This window comes from Rhinolophus sinicus, chromosome 6, assembly GCF_057876585.1.
Source record: "Rhinolophus sinicus isolate RSI-liver-muscle chromosome 6, RSI-T2T, whole genome shotgun sequence".
NCBI lineage: Eukaryota > Metazoa > Chordata > Mammalia > Chiroptera > Rhinolophidae > Rhinolophus > Rhinolophus sinicus.
Window position 1 is genome coordinate 6,838,141 of NC_142506.1, and position 22,824 is coordinate 6,860,964.

The window sequence follows — 22,824 nt, forward strand, 5'->3', positions numbered from 1 at the left end:
TTCAAAAATAAGATTAAAATAAACTTAAAATTCCACATAAAAAATGCAAAATTTCTGTTTAAAAATAAAGATGCGGGGCCAGCCCGGTGGTTCAGGTGGTTGGAGCCCCGTGCTCCAAACACTGAGGTTGCTAGTTCGATTCCCACATGGTCCAGTGAGCTGCACCCTCTACAATTAAGATTGTGAACAACAGCTCTCCCTGGAGCTGGGCTGCCGCTGGCTGCTGTGTTCTGCCATGAGCGGCCGGCACCCAGTGTGAGCTACCGTGAGCGGCCAACCGATGACAGGCGACCAAAAGCCTCAGAGGAGGGGGGTGAGGGTGGGGGAGAGCGCAAAGGTCATAATACCAGCACGGGCCAGGGAGCTGTGTCCTACACAACTAGACTGAGAAACAATGGCTTGAACTGGAATGGTGGGAGGGGGGAGGCGGAAGAAGGGGAAAAAATAAAAATAAAAAAATAAGGATGCTATTAGTGCTACTTGCTAGAGGATTCCAAAGACTGGGGTGTATAAACCCTCACTTAGCAATCAAAACCCCACAAAAGATGGCTGGTAGAGCCCCGGAAGGCCCTCTGATGGACAAGTGAAGGCCAGAACTCAATGTGCAAATCACTGATCTAGAAGACTTAGATGATGCCGAGGTCCGAGGTGCGTAAATAACTCAGCATCACAGAGTGAGTGAGGGCGCTTTAATAATGATGCCGGGACCAGCAGCACCAACCGTGACGGTCCCAGGCAACCTTGGACCCAGGATTATCCTACTTAGACTATTCTCTTAGACTGAGTACTGGGATATGTCTAATGGCATCAAACAAAGTAACTTTTCAGTTACTGATACAAAATGAGGAAAAGCAGTAACAATCCAGCCAGGGCAGATAAAGAGAGAGGTAAGGGAGAGAAAAAAACAAAATGTGGAAGACTGGCAAAAAGAGATAGTAACTTAAGAGTTTACCTAAGCTTCAACCTTTCTGGTATACAACTACCATCTTAAAATATCAAATAATGCAACAATTTTTGTGGAAAGATCATTAAGTGAGAAATCCCCTAGACGTGTGTAAGTAAGTGTTTTCTAAAATGCCTACTATAGTCAAGGTACTAAGCTGGGCATCGTGGCATGTATGAATAAGGGACCCAACTGGCTCCTGACATTATGGTCCTTAAAATCTAACCACATTGGAAGAAAGCCATGTTATAGAAAACAAGTATTCCTTTACTAAAAACGAGACTGATGCAAGCAAAATCGTAACAATGGCAAATAACTGAATTCACCCTCGGTCTCTAAGTCGAATTATATATACCTAATTATATATACCTAATTAGGCTGATTTCCCCACCACACTCAACACATCTCCAGGGAACAACTACCACCATCCACTTCCCTAACACAATCACCACTCATGAGTCTTCCACTTCTGTGTGAATGTGTTTATTCTCTTAGGGTAAAGGTTACCTCTTAAGACATCCTCCCTAAGCAAACATTGATCTCATAGTACCGTGCTTTCTTGGGGCGCTCTACGAGCCATCTGAAGAAACATCTCCTGGAGTATGTTTTAACTGAATACTCCCTAGGACCTTCTGAGTCACTCTCTCAGGACAGGATATCAGAATTCCTATTTCTAAATCCACCCCTCCTTCCTATTATGACCATCATGCACACACAAGGTTTGCAACCACAGCTCCGGAGAGCCACTCCGCTACATAAGGATTTAAAGAACCAAGCACATGACTTTTTCTTATTGTGTACTTTAGGTACTTGGAACACTGTACTTATACCTAAGTTACACAATGAATAAAAAGTTATAATGCAGGGACCGGCCTGGTTGCTCGGGTGGTTAGAACTCCGTGCTCCTGACTCCGAAGGCTGCCGGTTCGATTCCCACATGGGCCAGTGGGCTCTCAACCACAAGGGTGCCAGTTTGGTTCTTCGAGTCCCGCAAGGGATGGTGGGCTCTGCCCCCTGCAACTAAGATTGAACAGGCACCTTGAGCTGAGCTGCTGCTGAGCTCCCGGATGACTCAGTTGGTTGGAGCATGGGCTCTCAACCACAAGGTTGCCGGTTTCGACTCCTGCAAGGGATGATGGGATGCGCCCCCTGCAACTAGCAACGGCAACTGGACCTGGAGCTGAGCTGCGCCCTCCACAACTAAGACTGAAAGGACAACAACTTGAAGCTGGATGGTATCCTCCACGCCTAGGATTGAGGGGACAACTTGACTTGGAAAAAAAAGTCCTGGAAGTACACACTGTTCCCCAATAAAGTCCTGTTCCCCTTCCCCAATAAAATCGTTAAAAAAATAAAAAAGTTTAATGCAGGCTGTACCTTAAGATTGTCTAATACATTACAATAAATGAATCATATAAAGCACTATATATGAGCCCAAATGAGTAACAGAGATGATAAACGCTAGGGCATTCGGGAACAAGTTCACAGAAGATGCTGACGTGATAAAGGCCTACCAGCCATAAAAGCCCTGGAATTTGCGGCTGAGATCTCTAGAACTTCCCCGTCACTTAGAAATGCTGCCACCGTATCTCCCTGCGGACTAGAATGTGTAAGCAACGCGGATAAATGAACACTTGGCAGACCCATGCTGGAAATCAATCAGGCTGAGGTACTAAACGGCCTTTAAACCCCTAAGGATTGCAGAAAGTCACAGAAAACAAATTATCATCATCAGACTTTTCACACCGTTTTCTAAAGTATGACCAGACCTTAGACATTTTCCCTTTCCCTACAAGACTGCCTGGTATGCCTCTCCGCGTCTCATGTATGTAAGGTACCCTTAGAATTACCACAGTTGTTGGGAATTATTTTACCAGCAATGGCTAGAGAAAGACCTATACATTTTGAAGAAACTACTCTGTATTCTCTTGCCCCCACCCCCACCCTAGAGAAGACTTCTGCTGTCGTGTAAGAGGAAGAGTGACTTACTGTACTGGTGAGTCTGGAAGAAGGAACTGAGCACGTCCTAAAACACAAGCTCCAAATGCGCATCCTGCGCACCTACCTACACGGGGAGGGCACACAGTGAGAGCTCAATACGTACTTGTGGAAGGAAGGAAGGAAGGAAGGAAGGAAGGAAGGAAGGAAGGAAGGAAGGAAGGAAGGAAGGAAGTCTCAAGCATTTCTCTTTCTGCGATTCCGTCTTCCTGCTTCTGTGTGACAGCACGTCTGGGTCTGGAAGCCTGTGTGCCCACTCTGGGATTACCAAGAACTTGGAGTCAGTGCCTTGCAGAAGGCTGGGTAACCGTGTTGGCTCTGCCAATCTGGAGTGTCCCTAAGACGCATCATGGGAAAGTCTTTGACTGGGAGGAAAAGTAAGCAGGAAGCCTGAGGATAGACAACAGCCAAGCCACATTCTCTGACCCGGGTATTGTGACTTGTACCAGATTGATTTTTATATGTCTCTCAATTGATGCCAAACTTACAGGGGGACAAGCGTGCAACTACTACCCTCTTCAAGGCAACAAATAGGTGCCTGTCAGGAATGTATGAAAAACACTTACACCCAACCCCGTTTATTCTTGTAGCGCGTTTTCCTGAGGACCAGCATGGCCCAGGCCCGAGGCTACAGCAGGGAGTATCAACACCGGCCACAATCCCTGGTCTGCAGTAGCTCAGAGACTGGAGGGAGAAGACAATCATATACAGAGAGAACTAGGACTCTGTGTGACAACAGCTACGACAGAACGGGTGGCTACAGGGGAACAGCAGCAGGAAACCTAACCTCCCTCCAAGCAGCAATGACTAAATGAAGTCTTAAAGAAAAGTAGGGATTACACAAAGAGGGGAAAGCTCAGAGCTTTAAACAGTGCGGTTTTAATTTGCAAACCAGCATAAAGCTGTGCCACATGAGCGAAATGGCGGGACAGACTGCTGCTTGCAGAGGACCAAGGAACAGAGAAGACACATTTGGGGGTGGAGGGAAGGTATCAAAAAGGAGAGAATGAATTCTATTTCGCACGTGATAAACTTGAGGTAACAAACTGAGAGTGGGATATCCTGTACGGGGCAAGTGATCTAGACTAGAAATATAAATTTTAGAACCAAAAGCATGTAAGTGATAAGCAAAAAGCAACTAGCTGGATGGAGTAGCTGAGGAAAGAAAATAGGAGGGAGCTAGGGAGAGAATCCTGGGAAAGCAAATATTTACGGGATGATCAGAAGAGGAAGTGAAAAAGAAGACCGCTAAAGAAATAAGAAGAAAACTATAAAAGAAAATGTTACACAATAAAAGGAGTTTTTCAAATCCTGTACTTTCTACAAAAGTACCAATTACATGGATAAAAGAAATAAGAACTTTACAAATTACTCCAAGAATGAAGAAACATCAGAAAAAGAAATTAAGAGCATTTTTAGAAAAACAAGTACATGTGAAAATCTCAGATTTTATAGTAAATTAAAATTTCAAGATGAATTATCTTGACTAAAAATAAATCAGAGCAGTTTGCAGTTTCAAAATATCCAGACTGAAAATCACTGTTCCATAGATTCCACATTTGATGTGGAAAAAGAGTCTGATCATATAGTTTACAATGAGTATAGGCTCTTATTAAAAATAAACCAATGGATAATATCATATATCCTTATAAGGATCTACTAATATACTTCATTATTATTTTAATCAGTTTTTAGTAAGCTACAAGTCTTCTATCTAAAATATAGAACTAGATTATGATTTAGAATTTTGAGCAAATGATGAAGGATAGAATAACTGATTAGAATGAGACAACAGCAAAAGGAAAGTTCTACTGCGTCACAATAAAGCTTTAAGGCTTTGATTTCACGATTGTACAAAAACATAAGGTACAACTTTCTTAAACTTTTCTTCGTTGGTGTGGTCCTTGTGTTTAAAACGTGCTACCTTAACATTAAAAACGGTCGTACTGCAGTCTGTGTTGATCTCAACTATATAGCGTATCATAGATGTTTACAACTACATTTCAGGTTAAATAAACTTGAATCATAGATGATACAAACGCTCCTTTCAAATCAACACAAGACATTCGGAAACCTAGCGACTAACGTGTTGCACCTGTGACCACGCAGGAAGCCCCTGAAGCAGCCCTTAGAACTAACATTTGAACGCATGTTTCATAATTTTTAAAGCAGACCTAATTTTCAAGTCCTGCTGAGTACCAACATTACCCTGGTATGTTCACTGTTGTGTACATTACTCTTCTCTGTTCTATGCATTGACAGCAAAATTTGGGACAGAGGCCTTTGTTGTTTTTTTAAGTGACTTCCTCCCTTTGACCGCAGGAAACAAATGACTTGTTCTTGAGAACTTCTCTATTCAGATTTCTGTATCAGCACGTATATTCATAGCATTTTTACATTTTGGTGTTTTCATATTTTGCATGCTGTGAAATCAAATCTAAATGTTTCATAATCATTTTTATGAATTACCTGGATGTTCTTCATCACACATTAGCGGTCACAAATTGAGTGCAATGCGTTACCTACCTACAAGTAAGTACGTATCTTACTGTCAAATGAAGGGAGCTTTGCCCCACTTCATGTTCCGCAAAACTGAATTGCTATTGGGTTTGACTAACTGGGGAAGGATTGTGATACAGAATATTTGCAGGCTAGTAAATGCAATTCAGAATGCTTAATAAAAATCTTCATTCTTTTGGTTTTAAAAAAATGCTTATCGTAGAATGTGTAATATAGTACATGTTAAAACATCAGGTATTACTCAAATATTTAAAGGACATGACATAAAAAATGGACTGGTCTGTGACGCCCTTGAAGGACGGAACTTGGATACGAGTACTCCAAACGGGGAATCCCCTGAGAGCTTCCAACAGGAGCATCTGTCAGTTAATGTGAAGACTCAAACGAGAGGTTCCATTAAGTCATTTCTCTAAGATTCCTTCTAACTCTAAATAAATGCACAGGACGTTCCAATTCAAATGCAAAGGACTATTAATGAACACCATTATGTGGAAAGTACTATACAAGGTACTGTGACAGGACCAGAAAAGAGCAGCAATGGAAAACATTGTTTACAAAAACTCCTATGTTTGAAAGGGTGGAATAAGACCCACACAAAAGAATATTAGTAAAACATAAGAGAAATAAGAAATTAAGCTCTCATTTCTGGGAAAGTCTTGAAATGAAATGATCTTAACTGGAAAAGTCTAGAAAAGCTACTTAGAAGATGTGAAAAATGAGCTCGGCCAAGCATGAACACAAAATGAGTAGAATAGGTAATTTCTTAGAGATCGATAGAAGAATTTTGTGAGCGGGATTGATTAGGCAAATATTTTCACGGCAAAGATATGAGCTATGAGTTAGCCTTTGAACAACAGGAAGAAAATGAACAGAGCGAATGGGGTATTCTAGAAAGGCTGAGGAGAACAAAGCATGTTCTGGACTAGCCTAGCTAATTCAGCTTTCAACCTAGGAGAAAAAAACAACTGGAAAGGTAAATTAGCAGTAGCTGTACAAATGTATATGCTACTATGTCGTTCTGTTTCCTTCAAACGATAGACGATCTTAGGTGCCCAGAAGAGAGAAGTTCTGACCTCACTTTGCAGGAGGCCACATGAACAACCTGAAATGTTGGAGGGCAGTGCCATCATGAAAATAATGCAATCAGGAGTTTAGTCTATTGACTGTGTCAAATGGTGAAAAATTACTTGGGGAAAAACTGTCAGATAATCACAGTAACAGCTAAGGACAAAGTATGGAGATCTTTAGATTAAAACCTAGTTTAAGACAACTGTGCCTAAAAGCATTTAATGTAGCTAAGACAGCACAAAGAGTAAAGTCTTAAAAAATGTAATCAGCTCTTCAGATTTCTATTGCATAGATTTAATTAGTTTAATTAGATGCATAATGTTATTTCTAAGTATTATAAAATTATTGAGGGCAGTCTTTGAAAATGATTCCTATTGCAAAAAAAGCTAATTTAGTCCTTTGGTAGTGAATAACGTCTACACTGGCGCTTAGTTCTCATGAGAAATAGTCTAATAAACATTGTTTTTCTGGCCTAAGAAGGGGTATCTGAACAGCAGCTCTTAGCAGGACACACCCACTGCCGTAAAGTAAGTCAGCAGGGACTAAGAACCCAAATTAATGTCCAAAATGGAAATCGCTGTGCTGCAGGCTTGAGACTTTGAATTACTCAAGGACAGAATAAACCGACTAAGTCTCCCAATGACAATTCCGAAGTCTATTTCATTCATCCACACCTACCACAGTTCCCACTTCTTTCTAAGTAAAAGGAGGCTGCTTCGTACTGAAAGCTGGAGGTGCCGGCGGTTGGCAAGCAATACTTCTTCCCACACTGCACACTGGCAAGGAAGGTTAAGCAGGGGACCAGGACCTCAGGTAGCTAACGCAGGTTGCCATTTTTTCTCATTTGCATGCTTTGATACTTCCCTTCCAAACGAACTTGCCACGCAGGTAATAAGAAAGTCTACTGAAATTCTTGGTAAACACTTCACACTAAAACTAGATGAATGTTTCATGTTCAAAGCTAGACTCACAAGAACAGCTTTTTATTCCTCCTTCCTCCCCTAGAAGTTGCCTGAATGTGGCATTTCCAATTTGTGAAAGTAAAAAAATAAAACCAGCTGACATTTTCCAGACTCCCTCTGAAAAGGCTGTGAAGTTTATATAAGGCAAAAGGAACAGAAAGACTATGAGTTCGAAATACTTTAAGGACTCTCCCCTCCACAAATTAAAACACTTACATTGTTACTATGGTAATCTGATACCGGATGATCTCAGATTTTTAAACTTAAAAACACACCACGTAAGTTTAAAAATTCAGAGATAAAAATATCTTCTTAACAATCAAGGGGTTAAAAAGAACTGGAATTCAGAATCTCACAATCTCACCACTCAGTATCTTTAATTTTAGTGAGTCTCCTAATAGTCACTTAGGTGTGAGTCCTCCTGAGTCACCATCTGGGAGAAGGAAAGGTGAGGCATCTGGAATTCATGTTTATCATCATTGCTCAGGTAACTCCTAGGGTTTTTGTTTTACATAAAAATCTAGTATTTTCCATAAACTGAAACAGGTAAATTTTATGGCATACAAATTATATCCAATAAAGCTGTTTTTAAAAATCAATTGTTTCCCTTCATTATACTTACTGCGACCTTAATATGTGGTTGTCATACTAAGGTCAAAGTTCAAAACCCCACTGCTATCCTACTGTGTTCACCATGAAAACCTTAATATGAGAAAAAAAGATAAGGGTGGGTGGGGCGGTTCTTGCAGTTTTTTAGTTAAGCTCTTCAAAAAGAAAGGGCCACAAATGCAATTCCTGCTTAAACAAACTAAGGCACTACCGTCTGGGAAAATAAACCTTTAAATCTATAGATATTAATTTGTCACCATTATGAGTATAAGCAATGACTGTGGCTTTTCTCAGTTAACAAAGTTGATTTGAGTTGTTTTTATTTAAAAATCCTCAAAATATGTCACAAGTAGGATATGAGTTATTTCAGGCAAAATTCAAAACAGCTTTAAAATTCCCCAACTACTTAAATTTTAGCAAAGTTTAATTTCCTCATTAGTCATAAAGTTAACAAGTGTTAAATCTGTGGGGGTGTTTGCAACTTCTAAAATTATTTTTAGAACAAATCCATTTAATGTACCAACAGCATTGATTCTTCTTATAGATTTAAAAACACCCACAGTGTCTACGCCATATGTTAAAGATTTTCATTTGAATTGAAATGATTAAGTTTTCTGATCAAACAGTAAAGGAAAAAATAAGTAACACTCTAATTACGTATCTAAACAGAATGTATATTTTTAAGGTATTTCTCTACCCAAAGTTTGAAAATAGGAAAATATAACATAGGACTTGCTGAGTAAGTCTAGCTAAGTAAACAATTTAATTAAAAAAATATTAAGCTACTAATTTAAACTTTCAAGGTTCATCACTTGATATAGTTTCCCCAAACTTCTAACTAAAGCACAGAGATACCAAACATTTTGTATTCACTCCGTACATGAGATTTTGGTAACCCAAAGTCATAAGCCTAAGACCTCTTTAAATTTTCAAGTATTCCTTTAATTTATCATACAAGTATATGCCACGGTCACAGTTTGTATACACAATTGATTTTTAGGTTAATCAAAAGTTTAGAAAGGCAATCTAATCTTTTCTAATCAATATTTTTAAATGAATCATAAACCAAAATCTGATGCTACCGTATTTCAATGCATTAAACTTTCCTCAAGTTCAACGTTAAGACTTATCGCTACTAATGCATTAATGCTTGGAAGGAAAAAACAAACCCACAGCAACTTTGGCTTTACATACAAAGAACCTGGAAATCTGTATACATTTGTAGATGTAGATGTATACAATCATATACATTCATTTTATTGTTGCAACTATAAAAGGAAACTTATTTACTCTTGAAAATTTTAAAGGATTAATGAAAAACAGCATCTCACTTGTATGCAAATACTCAAGTTGTTAGCAGTGCAATTTCAGATTTAAAAAATGAAGAATGGTGGAATCGACTGCCATTCCAGCAAAAGCTCAGCAGCCAAACCAACGGCAACATACTCACCCTCCCTAATGTGCTAGATACAGAGCCTTGAAAGTTGTCCAGCCATTAACCAGCACGTACCCTATCAGGGCGGCAACGAAAAGAGCAGCAATATTTCTGTGTTGCTGAAAAAAGAGCCTGTTTACTGCATTACAGTGAATACTATGGGCCAAATACACAGAAACCAATGGCTGGGGAGGGGAAAAGGAGGCGGATGAGCTGTACAAGGAGAGCAAGTCATGCTGAAAACTCAGAGCTAACTGATGCTTTCAGGTGACAGCTCCTGTCTCTACGTGCCCCTCCGTTCTTTGTCTAAAATAAAGCAGTTCCTCAGCAAGTTTACATAAGCACTGTATCTGCTGCCAGAAAGTCATTCAGTTCTTTCAAATACACAGAATGATGAGACTCAAAGAAGACAGCAGAGGGATGGTAAGTTACTAAGAGTTTACTTCTGCCTGAAATACTTCAGGTTCCATACGGGGAGCCGCCCGAATTTCCACTTGCAAACTGCACAGCTAAGCGTGTCCACCCAGGAGTTATGAGCGGTTTACACAACCGCTCAAGCAAGTACCATTTGACACTCTCTTCCCTCTGCCTGGAGGCAGTGACAAGAGAGTTAAGGACCTACGTACAGGACCCTACACCATGGTTAGGACACCTGATCACCTTTAAGTCCCGAAGTTTTCAAATAAGATTTTTTTCTTAACATTTCGTAAGTCATTATTGACATAACACCAAACAGTAAGAATGTCCAGCTTTTGTTTCTCTTCTACTTGCCACATTGAAATGTTTCGAATGTGACTAAGTAAATGGACCTCCATTTGAACCGGGCACAGTTCTCGCCGGACCAGTATTTGTTGCAGTGGTAGAGGTTTGCATGACGTCCCCCGGCTGCCTCTTTTTCCTCTGCCTATTCAACCCTTAAACGGGCTTGGTCGCCCAGAATCTGCCCTAAGCCTCTATATTCTCTTTACAAGCGATCCTTTAGTGATTTCATCCACTGCTATTCCTGAAAATGTACCCTGAATGTGCTTACACACTTCTCATACCCTAAAGTGGGCTCATCTTCCATCTCCATCCCCCCGAAACCGCTCTTCCTCCAGAGCAGCGATCAGCCTGCAACTTGGCAGTGAAGCCTAACTCCTCCTCCTCCCTCACGCTTTCACCCAACTCATCCTATCAATCGTACTTCCTCAGCAGCAGTCAGGCTCCACTCAACCTGCCCCACGACCACCATCCAAGTGCAGGGCCCACCACCCCCACAACTGTACTTTCATAACCTCTGACTGCTCCCCCCTCATGTTTCCATAGCAACCCGTTTCCCCTTTCGTAATCTGAGTCACCCCACAAGTATACACTGACTGTGTACCACGGGCCAAGCACTGTATCAAAGCTGTGTATACAGCGCCAAGGAAAACAGCTGCAGGCTCTTGCACAGCTCGCTGCCTGCTCAGTGGAATTACGGGCTCAGCACTTGTCTCCCCACCAGACTAAGCTTCACGAGAGCAGGTCCGATGTCCGTGATGACTCCTGTTATGTCCAGTATGAGGATACTGCTGCACCTCCCGTGGCCAGCATCATAAGTGACACAGAGTGTACTGTATACATAAAGTGGTCACTTTCCTGCACCAATGACTCACTTCAACTGGCTGCTGGGCATTCCCCTGTATGACTCACCTCCAACATGCTCCCCAAACCCGCATTTCTCCTATGATCCCAGGGATCACTTCGTATCTTTAGGTCACTGAGGCTTACAATGTCACCTTCCACTCACCCACCCCGTGCAGTCTCTCCTCTGAACCCTGCAGCACCATTCTCGGGGCACCTGCCATTTACTTATTTGTGTTACAGCCATTATACAAGCTTTTCAAGGCTGGGGCTGCTTTCCTCACCTCTGTATTCCCCACCTAGCAATGCTTTGCACATGTAGGCACTAAACAATCTGCGGAATGAATGAATCCCTGTGAGAAATCCAACAGGAAAACAAGAAAAGCTGAAAGAGAACATTTGTGACTCCAAGAGCATATTGACAGTGCCCATGACTGAAGTGACTACAAACAGATTACACGACCCCATTCCTGGAGATCACGACCCCATTCCTGGAGATTATTAGAGCAAAACAGGTGACACACCATCAGCTCAACGGCTTTGGGTTTCGCCCCTAGGTTCCTAAGCTTTTGATTCTAAAAAGTTTTATGTTCTCGTCAGAGGGTATATTCTAATGTCTATGAGTATAAATTTCAAACTTTTTAGAAGTACTCAATATTATTCCCCTACTGAAATTGGAAGCAGAATCCCACCAACAAATAAAGCAGACAAAAACAGAGCTACTCCAGCTGAAGCTGGGTGGGGCAGACGGGCCCACCTGCTCGGTCTCTCCAGCACGCTCTCCGCGTTTGACAATCCGTTATACTTCCGTGGGAGACATGTTTAAAACGTGAGCTCTCAGGCAGCTCCAGCTTCCTTGGTCCACCCTCCAATGTGGATCAAGAACATGGAGTTCTCAGGAGGTAACAACGGGAACCCTGTGCCAGGAACTGGAGCTTTTGGAAAGCTCACGTGAATAGAACTGAGCTGGGGCAGACATCCGTGCCTCTTCCACCGCTCTTAGACCTGACTGTTCCATTTCATGAAGCTGGTGCACTAACACAAACATGGCACGGTTTCCCAAAGGTGTTCCCATCCTTGGATGACCAAGCAGAAAACCAGGAGGGAGACAAGGGAAAAGGTGGCCTGGATAGAGAAGTCACTTAAGTCTCCTTCTAAGCTGGGCTGTAAACTAAAGAAGAAACTAGTCTTCTGAAGTTCACATCGCCCAGCCCAGCTAAGAGCGCAGGAGAAATCCACAGGGACTTAGACCCCAAACCCCAGCTGTTATGCATTTGCCTGGAGTGTCCTTTTGGCAGCCAGTCTTCTGGAAGCAGGTGCAGCAGATGGCGACGATCCAAGAAACAACGATCTTGTCCTGACAACATCTAATTCTAATAACACGTTCATACAGTATTTCTACCTCCAAAGCACAATTACATAAATGCTACCACACCTCAATATCCCCGAGAAGTATTATCATTTTTCACTTAATAGACCAAATAGCTAGTAAAAATCACTAAGTTCATGAATCAATTTCAGTCAGATGTCATGAATGGGCCATTCCTTTCAACTTCTAGGCCAGTCCTTTATCCTGGCAGAATACCTTCTGCAAAGTTTAGTGGTCCCAGGAATTGACAAGGGCAAATTTGAACACCTTACATTTCATTTTCTCTGCCCAGCAGGAGTGCGATCCTCTTAAAGTTAATTGCAAGCACAGCCCAGAGAACTTTGCAGCAAATTGCCAAGACGGCTGTTGAAAAAGCCAATTAAATAGCAGGGGTGTGAAGAACACTTAGTATTATCCAGAAAACTGTTGCAGCAGAAACACCGTGGAGTTCAGGTAATGCAAAGAAAATGGTAAAATTGAATAAGTCACCAACTAAAAATAAAAACAAAAATTAATGGCGTTTAGGAGGATAGCAGTCCCATTGAAGATGTAGAGCCCAAGATTTCAAGCCTAGTTCTACGAAATACCAAACTCTTGATTCACAGGTACCATGAAAAAAACCTAAGTAGTGATTCTCTCTTTCATAAAAATTAGAATCATGCTATCTAATAAAACCTAAAGTTAGAGAGCAGTTAATTAATATGCAAGAGGGAGAGTAAGACAGCCTACATGGAAAGAGGGAGAATACCAGTAGCTCCGTTTGCTTTAGCGCGTACATGAGCTGGTTCATTTCAAGAACTGAATGAAGCTGGCAAACACAAATGATAAGAATTTTGACAGGTCTGACATATTAATCACAGGAGGAACTGCCAACATTCATTTCGTGATCATACTTCCCCAGAATTGTGTTCATTCTACAATACACAATCGTTCCAAAAAAAACCCCAAAGTCTACAAACTCCCAATAAAATGAACCCACACATAATGATTCACCTCAACCTTTCAGATTTTCATCACTGACACCATCACTTAATAAATCAGAAATCATGTCTTTCTCCTTTCAGAATAAAATACCAATGATAAGGGAAAAACGCCCCATTTCTTTGCTTCTTACTCAGGAACAACAGATTTCACCGACTATTGCTCAAAGTCATTCACAGAATTTTACACTTCCTGGCAAGGCAGCAACAGCAGGCAGACAGCAAAGGCACTGTCTTCCTAAGCCAGATGTGAGGTCCGTTGCATCAGTTTCATCAGTTTCCATGAGCTAAAGGAAGCACAAGGTCGGGATAACATTTGTAATGTTTCATTTCAGGTTTTTAAAAGAACTATGGAAATTTTGAAAAAATTACATTAAAGCTGTGCAAAATCTTAAGCATCTGATTGGAGAATATATGCTACCTGCAGACAATCTGGAAAACACAAATTATAGAGACGGAAAAACTCATAATCCCAGCACCTTCATAAGTATGATTTTAAATGGTTACAAGATATTTTGTGGTAACGATGTTCTATATTCAATTTGCACCATTTCCCCATTATTGGATATTGAATTTTTCTGGGTTTTCACTATTTTCTAAAAAGTACTGTGACAGACATCTCAGTGCAGAAATCTTGGAGCAGTCCATGTTTTTAATCATAAAGGACAGATTCCCAAAGTGGAATTACTGGGGTAATAAGCAGGAGCACTGTCAGAGCACTTGATAAAATATTGCCAAATCACTTTCCTAAAAAGTTGTACCAATGTGAACTTCTGCCTCTTCTAGTGCATCTCACTGCCTCTGTCTGTTATTGTTTTTAAAAGTCTGCAGGAATTTGACAATCCAAACATAATTTCAGCTTTTAATTAGTATTTCTTTATTAGTGAAATTGAACCATTTCCCCCTAAATCTTTATCAAGCGTTTGTAGACTTTTAAAAGCGTAGGGGTCAGCCCCGGTGGCTCAGGTGGTTGGAGCGCAGCACTCCTAACGCCGAGATCGCCAGTTCGATTCCCACATGGGCCAGTGAACTGCACCTTTTACAGTTAAGATTGTGAACAATGGCTCTCCCTGGAGCTGGGCTGCCGTGAGCAGCCGGAGGTTGGCGTGAGCTGCCACAGACTGCTGTGTGCCGCCGTGGGCTGCAGTGTGCTGCCAGGAGTAGCCCGCTGCCAGCGTGAGTGGTCGGAAGCCAGCGTGAGCAGCAGGCAGCCAGCAAGAGCTGCCATGAGCTGCTGTGAGCGGCCGACCTCAGCCGGGGGAGCACAAGCCTCCTAATACCAGCCTGGGCCAGGGAGCTGGGTCCTACACAACTAGACTGAGAAACAACGGCTGGAACCAGAGGGGGCTGCTGGTGGAAGAAGGGAAAACAAAATAAAATAAAAAACAAAAGTGTAAGTGTGTACTTGAACCACGCAGGGTTGGTGGTGTTTTGCTTTCTGACTTGTATAAATGCTGCAAATGTTTCTGATGTTTGATATTAATTTTGAATCCTTCCACTGATTTTTATACTACTCTAGCCCATCTCCTTCTGTCCCCCATAAAGGCAGTGTGAAGTGTGTCGCTGTGAGACGGCCCAGCCAGGATTCACATGAGCCGGGTTCCATCCCCACACCATTACCCAGCTGCAGGGCACAGGACCCACTCACTGTCACCTTCCTCTCAATGATTGGACTAAATGTTCTTTTCAGCTACCAAATTCAATTTTATTTCATTTTTCCCTTTCTTAAGTTCCTTCGCTGGTGACCCTAAGATTCTTAAATTAACTCTCTTCATAGATAAAGATTTTAGAAAAGCCTTACTGAATATTCATCTATATTATAATTTAAAGATTTCAGTAGGCTAGCAGACATGTAAGGGAAAAAAAGCATGTAAAAACTTCGGGGGGGAATTAAAAAGCAGGGGAAAGATGCATTTCGAATGGCAGGATGTATTTGGCAGACAATGATATTCTTCTACAGCCTGAATTAGCATCCTTTGGTCAAAGACCAACCAACCATCGCTCTGGTAAGCTCCATTTTTTCCAGGAGATGCACTGCAGTGTGCCTTTGAAACTGTTGAAACGCTACGTGAAACTGTGTGTGAAAAATCTGCCTTTTCCTGGGGAAGAATAGTCATGGCTTTCAGATTCTCAACAGGTTTCATACTGCAAAAGTATGTAAGAACCCCTAACTTAGACGAACAGCTCATGTCTTACCTTCTGGTCACCCTCCCTCCTTAAAAGCAGCGGGGCCCACAATTGGGATTTTCTGGGCTCTCCTTTCCATTTCTGAGAATGGCAGGGACTGGTTTCCGTCAATGACATCGAGAAAACCTCTCTCCTGCCACTGTAGGAGAAAGGGGTACTCGCTTCCTACACGGGCTCTCCAGAAGACAGAGCTACTAACGGAAATGGAGTTTGTAATGGAACCAGTGTTCACACAGAAACACTGTTAAGATCAGAGGTACAATAAAAATACCCGCATAGCGATTCCTCCTTTAATAAAAACTGGAATCCTGCTAGCTAATAATACCTAAAGATGGAGAGCAGTAAATACAGATGCAAGAGGGAGATGATGAGACTGCAGGGCATCAGATTTGTCCACTGCACCCGTCCCACTACCGCAGACACACTGTAAACAACTCGATCATTCCATATCAAAGTTGAGCTATGTGATGGGGAAAACGTGGCTTTCCCCTAAGAACTAGTACCTTCATCTGACTCAGGAAAAAGGGCCTCTGCCTCCCAAAACACAAAAGTCTTTCTTCCCTTTTAGAGGGCTATAAGGGCTGGGGAGGGGGCAGTGACACAGGAGTGAAAATCACAGCCCAGAAAACCAAAGATGTTTGTAGCTATTTTTGTTTCAAGCTGCCCGCTCCAAATCACTCAAAGCAGAAGTCTAGGCAGATGGAGTTCCCCAGAAAGCCAGCTTCCTCCTCGCGACAGCCCCTCTAATCAGGTGGGGAGGCGCTTGGGACTGTCTGGAACTCCTGAGATGACCAAGTGAGGTATGGGGTGAGGGGCATCTGCCCACTCTGGCTCCCCGAAGGAGCATGACAGAGTCAATGCCAGTCCAGGGTCAGGAAACACCAGGCCCTCACCCAACAGGTCACGACTGACTGGTTCAGGCCTGCGAGCTCTTTGGGATGCCAGGTGGAGAAGGCAATCTGTGGGCAACAGCCCGCAGGGACCCCGGGTGGGACAGAGGCCAGGCTGCAGGCACAGCTTCATCTATAACATTCAGGTATTTAGGTCACTGGTTCTCCGCCCAGGGACAATTCTGCCCCCAGGGGAACATTTGGCAATGTCTGGAGACATTTTTTGGTTGTCACCACTTTGGAGGACAGGGAGGATTACTACTAGCTTCTATGAAGTAGAGGCCAGAGACGCTGCTGACCATCCTACCATGCACAGGACGGGCCCTCACCGCCCAAACACAAAATTATCCGCTCCAAGACACGGAAAGTGTAAAGGTTGAGTAACCCTGATTTAGTCTGACTTGCAGGCCTCCTCGTTTGTGCTGCTGTCTCAGGCCTTGCAAACGTGACAGGCAGGCCTGCTGAGAACCTAATCATAAATTATAAAAATTTTACAACACTGTTTTTATGGGGAAAAAGTTATTTCCGGTTATGGTATCTAAAGAATAACTTCTCTGACTAGTTAAGATTCAATCGATCCCTTATTCAATATTTACCAAGCACCTATTATGTAACAAGGCACAATGCAAGCAAAAGTGACAGTGTTAAAAGAAACAGATAGTATCTGATGACTGTGCATTCAACTCCTGCCTGGCTCAGAGCAGTGCAGTATGAAAATAAAAAGCGGGACTTTGAAGTCAGACCCATCTAGTTGCAATCCCAGCTCTGCCACTGTCAGTAAGCATGTTACTTAACTTCCTTCAACTTCAATCTCTGCTTCTACAGTAGGTCAAATAGGGACTCTCTCAAAGTGGGAGATCATTAAATAAGATAATTCATGTTAAGTACAAAGTATACTGCCTGGCACACAATCAGTATTTAATAATTCCTATTACTAATAGCAAATTTTAAGTTTTTATAAAGTAACCAGTAAGTTGGAAACTGTTCCTAAGCCTATAAAAACTATTAGTATGCCTATAAAACAGGAATCACTGTAATGGGATTGTGACACCTTGAACACAATTTTAGTCAAGTGAATTGCATGGCATATAAAATCCTTCAAAGTCTGGCTCCTATCTCTTTCTCTGGCCTTATCTCCCACCACCTACATCATCTTTAATGCAGACCTATGTCCCCAAGAGTGGGGACAGATTAAAAGATGAGATCTGGTAGCAACCAAAACAGTGTCAAGCCAAAGGTCACTGTAAGAAAGAAAATTCTTCAGCTGTAACTCTGGCAGCGTACATGGGTGCTGGGAGAGGGAGAGAGAATGAACAAACACAAAAGGTGCAACAGCCCGTAGTAGGTCAAGTTTACTTGTCATGTGTTTCTAAACAGAAGCATGTCAACCCGCATCCAGCCTTCCCTCCAAAATTGATTTACATTCTACACTTCTTTCCTAAGAATGGATTGAAAAGTCAAAAAAAATTAGCGTCATCAATAGAAAAAGAACAAACATGGCGTGTCCACACTACCACAACCTAACAAACCTGGCCAGCTGTCAATGCCAGTATCCAAATGAGAAGACAAAGCATTAACCACAAATTGTAATTCTACTGAAAGCATAGTTTAACAGTAAACAATGGTTAAGAGTTTCCGTTTCCCTTAGCCAACACCCAGTAACTTTTCATATATAGTAAAAGAGCACATTTCACTGGATCTGTTTTGAGGCAAGTTACCTGTCAACTAAAGAGCCCTTTCATGTACACAGCTTACTAAAAAGTTTAAGTCTGTGTCTATATACCAAGCACCTAATTCACACACCAACAGTGTGCGAGGGAAAGTAAACGTTATCTATGCTCACTGTGGTCACGGGTTATAGCACCCAAATTTGTGTTCAAGTCCCGGTTCTGTTCCACATGTGACCTTAGTCAAATTACTGAAACTCAGTGAGGCTCAGCCTCCTGACACGCAAAATAAAATAAAACGATGGGATTAATAAACTTCAACATTTCTTCCTCTCCATTCTCATTCAGGCTTTGAAAATCAAAACGCTTCTTACTGATTCTTTGAAAGGGGAGGATAAAAAAGGGTTTTAGAGAAACGTGTCAAATTAAAGGTTTGTAGGTTTGAAAAGATCATTTAGTGAAGCAATCTTGAAATCCATACTTGAGTGAATGTTGAAAAATACTGCTTGAACGAATGTAAGTGACGGGACCACAGAATGTGTCTCAGCAGCTTCCGGTCAGGCGTCCATCCTGGACGGTGCTTTCTGAAAGAGTCTACGGCTCCCCAAAATAACTCCAATTAAGGTACTAGTAGCATTCATGAGATACACAATTGCTTAGCCTCCAAGAATATACTCCACGCTGAGTTTAAAGTCATACTGCGAGTCTCTGGATCGTTTTAAAATGGGTCACGAGGAGTACGGTAGCACCCGGTCTGTCCAAAATGCCTGCAACACCCAGTGATTTTCAAACTTTAGGGTCCCTGAATAACATATGGGACACTTATTACACATGCAGATTCCGGGACCCCAAGCTCCGGAATTTTACTCGAAGTGCCTGGGGAGGAGCCCTAAACCGTCATTTTTAAGGAGCTGCCAGGTGACTCGGAAGCAGGTGGTCCAACAGCCACACTTGGGGGCATCTAAGCCTAACAACTTCCCCAAAGATCACCTGCTTCACCCACCCCGGACGTGTTCCAGAGCGAGAAAGTCAAGGCTGCTGGGACTCCGGGTCGGGCCCGGACCCCGGGCCGGTGCGTCCCACCAGGCGACGCCTGGTCCCCGAGGAAGTGAGAAAGCCAGAGCCCGCGGTTATTTTCAGCATTTCCATCAAGTTCCACTGAGCTCGGCACAGGGCTGGGGGAGGACCTTGGACTCTGAAGTCCCCCAGATCTAGGTTACTACCAGTTCTGCCGCTTGTAAACCCTGCGTCCTTAACGCTCGGGGACTCAGTTTCCCCGTCTGTGCAACGGGCTCACGCCACCCCCCCCACCCCCGGAAGGCTCAGCCAAAAGGAAACTAACTCGGCCGGTCGCGGCCGCTTCCTGGCTCTCCCCAGCCTCTCCCGGCTTCCCCGCCGCCCCGGCGACGACCCCCCAAGCAGGCGCCCAGCAGGCCGCCGCCCCAACGCCCCCCGCCCGGCCCGACCCCCTGCCGGCCACTCACGGGTAGGCATGGTGACCCCGAGCCGCACTCGCCGCCGTGCAGAGGCTCAGCGGGGACGCGCAGGGCGCGCTGACGGCACCATGACGCGCCGGCGCCGGGCCGATGCCCGGAGGAGGCGAAGGGCGAAGGGCGGAGGGAATGGACTTGGACCCCGCAGCTCACGTAACGAAACCCGCAACAGCCGCCAGGGCCGGCCCAGCTCCGCGCCGGACGAGGCGTTGGGCGTCCCACGCCCTGACGTCATCACGTCGACGCCGACCAGGCCCCGCCCCCACCGGGCGGCCGAGCTCCGCCCAGGAGCGGACAAGTCCGGGTCTGGGAGGCAGGTGGGCGGGGCAGAGGGGATGGGGTGGGAGGGCTTGGGGAGGACGGCGCACGCTCGAACCACTTAGGGCGTCTTGTTGTTAAACCCTCGTGATTTCAGTAATATTCGTTTTCATTAATCCTTATTCGAGGTGCATTGGCAATATTTGTTTCTTACAGTTGCACCGCTTTATGATGTTTGCGAGGGTAAGCTGGATTGCTTTCAGGGCACTGAGTACCTATGCCTGTAGGTTTTGTCTTTTATGCCCTATTGAACTTACAGTGCGTTTTGTATCCTCGGCTGGCATGATTTTGTGTTGTTGTTTTTTTTTTGAGACGCGCTGAGGTCATTTGGGGTGATGGCTGCACATTTTTGGAGAGAAAAGAAAATGTCATTTCCTTTTGATCTACGGGGTGACTTTCAGAGAGATTTTTTACCACTCAGGAGTTAGCCTCCTCTAGAGAGAGTTCTGTCCACTTGGCTGAGCTATTTTTCTCGACTCCCTGAGTGTCATTAATAATTGATATAACAAATAGTCACGCCGCTAAGCGGACACGGGGCATTTGGCAATGAACATGCACTTTTGTAGGCACTGAGGACAGCCTGTACCAAAAATTAGAAGGAAGCCACAGAGGTCTGAAACTGTTTCTCAAACTGCTTCAGAAACCTTTCCAGAATCGCCTGGGAACCTGTTAAAAAGCAGATTCCCAGGCCCAGGCTAAACCTACTGACTCACACTGGAGGATGATTCATATTTAAATTTGAGAACCTTTGTCCTGGAAGGTACTGCTCACCTGTTTAGGAAATGAGACTGTGCAATACTGCGTGGAGAAGAGAAAGAAGATGAAGATACAAGCCAGGAAGGGCCTGGAGGAAATTTGTCGTGAGGTGGACCTGGAAGAAAGCAGAATTCAAATTAGCAAAGACCTGGGGAGCCCTTAAAGTGGCTGGGGGGGGGGGGGGGAGGCACGACAATTCAGAGTGAGTCACAGAAGCTGGTGAGAGGGGAGTGTCTCACTAATTGTCAAGGCCAAACTACAAAGTACTTGGCCAACACTTATGTAGCCTCCAAAGCACTGTTGCATATTTTTATTATCAATCAAATCTTTACTGCTCCCAGTTTTGTCTTCAGGTCTTTCAAGGTCTCCTGATTCGTCTCCACAGTAGTCCTTTTCCCTTTGAATCCTAATCAAACTCTCCTAATCCATCACTGGACTGTATATCCTTTTCAGAAAATGGCAAAAACTATGTTCTGTTCATACTTATATATCCGCCTGGCCCACAGGAAGGGGCTAGCACATTTTAATTTAATAACTATATAAATGTAAGTACATATTTATCCAATGAGTAGGAAAACAAAACAGGTAAAACAGAAATAATTAACGACTTTACATACAAGCCTGGAATCTGTCCGTTAAGAAACCATTGTAGATTCTTTATCAGGACAGTTAGCATTAAATTATCAGAAGCAGGGCTCTGCAGAGTGGACAGTGTAGCAGAGAAATCATGGAGGGGTGTTTGCAAGAGGGGACAGAAAAAGTGGTGTAGAAAGGAGTTTTAGGTGCCTAGTCTTGGTAGTGGCTATAGAAAAGGGAAGAGCTGAATCTTAGCAGAAGGAAAATGAGTGAGAAGTGTTGCCCACTGACTTGGGAGCGAAAGTGCGGCATCTGTTAGTTATGTAACGCCAAGGTTGGAATAAAGAAATCGATGATGCTGGGAGAGCAGCAGACAATTTGGAAAGAATGGTGCTTTAGAGAGGGAGTGCGAAAAGAGGATGAGTTTCTCTTTGACATATGAAGCTTGAGGTGACACCCAAGGGAGACATCCAAGTGAATAGATCTGAAGACAGCTGAGCATACCAGGCTGAAGGCAGACCAGGGAACTCAAGGTGGGAGATTTGGGAACCCTTGGCGCAGGGACAGAAGCTGAAGCCAGGAGTCAGAGAAAGCCTGCAGAGGAGAGTGTGGAGCCAAAGAGACAGTCAGAGATAGAGGAGATCCAGAGGGCACTGTGAAGCCAAGGGCGGATATGACATTTGTCAGAAGAGATGCAAATTCCAAAGGCCCTGAGGTAGTGTGGCCCATAATGGATTTGGTTCTTCTTCTTCTTTTTTCAAATCCCCTTGGTCTTTCGGTTTTGTATTGTTGCCAGAAATAAAATCTACAGCCAAAGAGTCTGAGGAAGGACAGCTGAAAGTCAGGAATAATAACATAATTGATGGATCACACATATGACACCTAAGTGTTTTCCTAGCCTGTACACATAGGCGTTTGGTGACACTGTGGACCCCCTTTCCCTATCAAATCCTCTAGATCAAGTTCTTCCTGTGCACAGTTGTGAGAGGGCTGATTTTATACCTTACCATGACCTAAGACTGTTTGCCTCTCCTGGAGCACTTTTTCTGTCCCCTCTTGCAAACACCTTTCCGATCCCCTCCTCTGCCAGTGGTCCTCTCTTGAAGTCCAATTTGGACTGGTAGGAACCAGGCTTTATCCACCTCTGCAGCCCCCACACTGCCTAGCACACTATGTCTGGCCACACAGAGATGGGCCACTAGGTCCCTTTTCCAGAAAGGACGCCTGCCTGAAAAATATCGATTAAAATGATATTAGATCATTGTCAACATCCTATTAGAGCATTAGCTTTTAGCCCAAATTGCCCAAAATAGCTCTGCTTCCAGTTCGGTCTAGTATTTGTTCCCATTTCTAAATCAGGCATTGAGATGATTCACTTTTAATTAGTACACATTTTACTGTTCAAAGGTAATTGCCACAGATCATAGGAAATAACTGTGAGAATATTTACT

The 22,824-nt window shown here is 43.4% G+C and overlaps 1 protein-coding gene across 2 annotated transcripts in view; it reads right to left on the bottom strand.

Annotated features, from left to right (window-relative positions):
- Positions 1 to 19,950, bottom strand: part of EFR3A (EFR3 homolog A) — an 82,194-nt gene extending 62,244 nt beyond the window's left edge. The window contains exon 1 of one of the 2 annotated variants that reach the window (XM_019723947.3): positions 19,715 to 19,950. In XM_019723947.3, the coding sequence (XP_019579506.3) occupies positions 19,715 to 19,724 (10 nt within the window). In that variant the 5' untranslated portion in view covers positions 19,725 to 19,950. The remainder of the gene's footprint in view (positions 1 to 19,714) is intronic. The other variant, XM_019723956.3, reaches the window with a different exon arrangement.
- Positions 19,951 to 22,824: the final 2,874 nt, after the last annotated feature.